Source organism: Biomphalaria glabrata, chromosome 11 (assembly GCF_947242115.1).
Source record: "Biomphalaria glabrata chromosome 11, xgBioGlab47.1, whole genome shotgun sequence".
Taxonomy (NCBI): Eukaryota; Metazoa; Mollusca; class Gastropoda; family Planorbidae; genus Biomphalaria; species Biomphalaria glabrata.
Genome location: NC_074721.1, coordinates 25,972,966 through 25,975,198, shown reverse-complemented (window position 1 = coordinate 25,975,198; position 2,233 = coordinate 25,972,966). Strand labels below are relative to the sequence as shown.

The following is a 2,233-nucleotide window of genomic DNA, read 5'->3' as shown; positions in this document are numbered from 1 at the left end:
TGAATGCGTTGGTTTGGCGGCCATTCTGATGCAAAGGTCGAGTGGCTTTCTGCTGGTCAGAGCACAGCCAAGGTCACGGTCAGAGCTCCCTTAAGTTTCACCTTCTCGCTTAATGTATTCTCCCCTCTACAATGATACGATCTTTGATCACACAATGAGGTACACTATCTAGCAGCATGTGAAATGGTTAACTCAGGAGATCAGGGAAGAGAGAGAGAGTGAGTGAGAGACGGGTCACAAGAGAGAGAGCTGGAAATGTGAACAGGAAGATGCAGGAATTATTGAATAATGTACAGGGAGAACAAAGAAGAGAGGCAGTGAGAGAGTGAAGGAGAGAAAGAAAAGGTAAATAAAGAAAGAGACTGAGGGAGAGACGGAAAGAAAGAAAGACTAAATAACAGAGGGAATGAGTGAAAGAAATAGTGGCTGAAAAAGTGAGAGAAAGAGAGAGGAAGGACTGAAAAAGTGACTGAGTGACTAACAAAAAATAAATAAATAATTTTAAAAGTCTGAAAGAGTGACTGATAGAGAGAGTGGCTAAAGGAATGACTGAAACAAAAAGAGAGACAGACTGACAACTATAATTACTACTAGACTACATGTAGTTGTATCTACAAACAAAGCTTCATATTTCTTATTGACGTACATTAGCTTGGCGTGACCGGAAGTGTGGTCAGAATAACTCGCGGTTGCCAAGCAACAGGCGTAATATATACATTGTTATCGATTTCTTTTCTTAAAGACGTGTCTAGTGGTAATAAAGTCATTCACTTAGTTATAAACAGCCGTCATCAAATTGTAAAAAAAAATGAGATAATAATACATTGTCTGGATCTAAAAATAGTAAATCCCTTTCAAAACAACAAAACGTAAACCCATCCATGTATTTCTAGTGTGGCCTCATCCCGCCCTTTGAAATGAGCTTCCGGAAGTGTCAGTTGTCGTTGTGTCTATCACCAATAGCGCTGTTACTGCAATAGTTGGACGTCTAATCTAATATTCTCATATATGGTGGAAACAACTATAAATAGTAATCATTTCGGTGTATCCGGTGTACAAATGTAAGGAAGTGTTCATTAGGTTTTGAATCCAACTTTGCTAGTTCTTCCACTTCTAGCACAGAATCAAACTTTCCTAGCTCTTCCATTTCTATCACAGAATCTAACTTTCCTAGCTCTTCCACTTCTAGCACAGAATCAAACTTTCCTAGCTCTTCCATTTCTAGCACAGAATCTAACTTTCCTAGCTCTTCCACTTCTAGCACAGAATCCAACTTTCCTAGCTCTTCCACTTCTAGCACAGAATCAAACTTTCCTAGCTCTTCCACTTCTAGCACAGAATCAAACTTTCCTAGCTCTTCCACTTCTAGCATAGAATCCAACTTTCCTAGCTCTTCCATTTCTAGCACAGAATCAAACTTTCCTAGCTCTTCCATTTCTAGCACAGAATCAAACTTTCCTAGCTCTTCCATTTCTAGCACAGAATCAAACTTTCCTAGCTCTTCCATTTCTAGCACAGAATCAAACTTTCCTAGCTCTTCCATTTCTAGCACAGAATCCAACTTTCCTAGCTCTTCCATTTCTAGCATAGAATCAAACTTTCCTAGCTCTTCAATTTCTAGCACAGAATCAAACTTTCCTAGCTCTTCCATTTCTTGCACAGAATCAAACTTTCCTAGCTCTTCCACTTCTAGCACAGAATCCAACTTTCCTAGCTCTTCCATTTCTAGCACAGAATCCAACTTTCCTAGCTCTTCCACGTCTAGCACAGAATCCAACTTTCCTAGCTCTTCCATTTCTAGCACAGAATCCAACTTTCCTAGCTCTTCCATTTCTAGCACAGAATCAACTCATTCGGCTTTCACTTTAGGTCAGTGGCATGACTCAAAACTTAGTTCAAAACCAATGGGCAACAAGTAGCGGGAATAAAGCTTGATACGAAGATCTACTAGGTTCAAACGAAAACTTCTCAGGAATGTAAAGTTTACGGACATACCATGACACTTACCCGGGGCCCCGCGTATGACACTCGACCCGGGCCCCACGTATTACTTTCACCCCGGGCGAATGACAATCACCCCTGCCACGCCTACTGATAAGTCGGCCTCTGCAGTGTGAAATCCTATGTTCGTTTTGAAAAGACCAAACAAATGTCACTAGACACATTCCGGTCCACAATACGCTATTTTTAAGGCGGCCACACTGCAAGGCTGTTGTGAACATATAAAGAATAG

The 2,233-nt window shown here is 40.8% G+C and overlaps 1 protein-coding gene across 1 annotated transcript; it reads left to right on the top strand.

Annotated features, from left to right (window-relative positions):
- Nucleotides 1-1,049: 1,049 nt before the first annotated feature.
- On the top strand, nt 1,050-1,919 carry LOC129928953 (uncharacterized protein DDB_G0271670-like; the record flags this gene model as incomplete). The annotated part of the gene is made up of 1 exon (XM_056045556.1): nt 1,050-1,919. A coding segment is annotated over one exon (870 nt), but the record flags the coding sequence as incomplete, so codon positions are not given.
- Between the last annotated feature and the right edge of the window lie 314 nt (nt 1,920-2,233).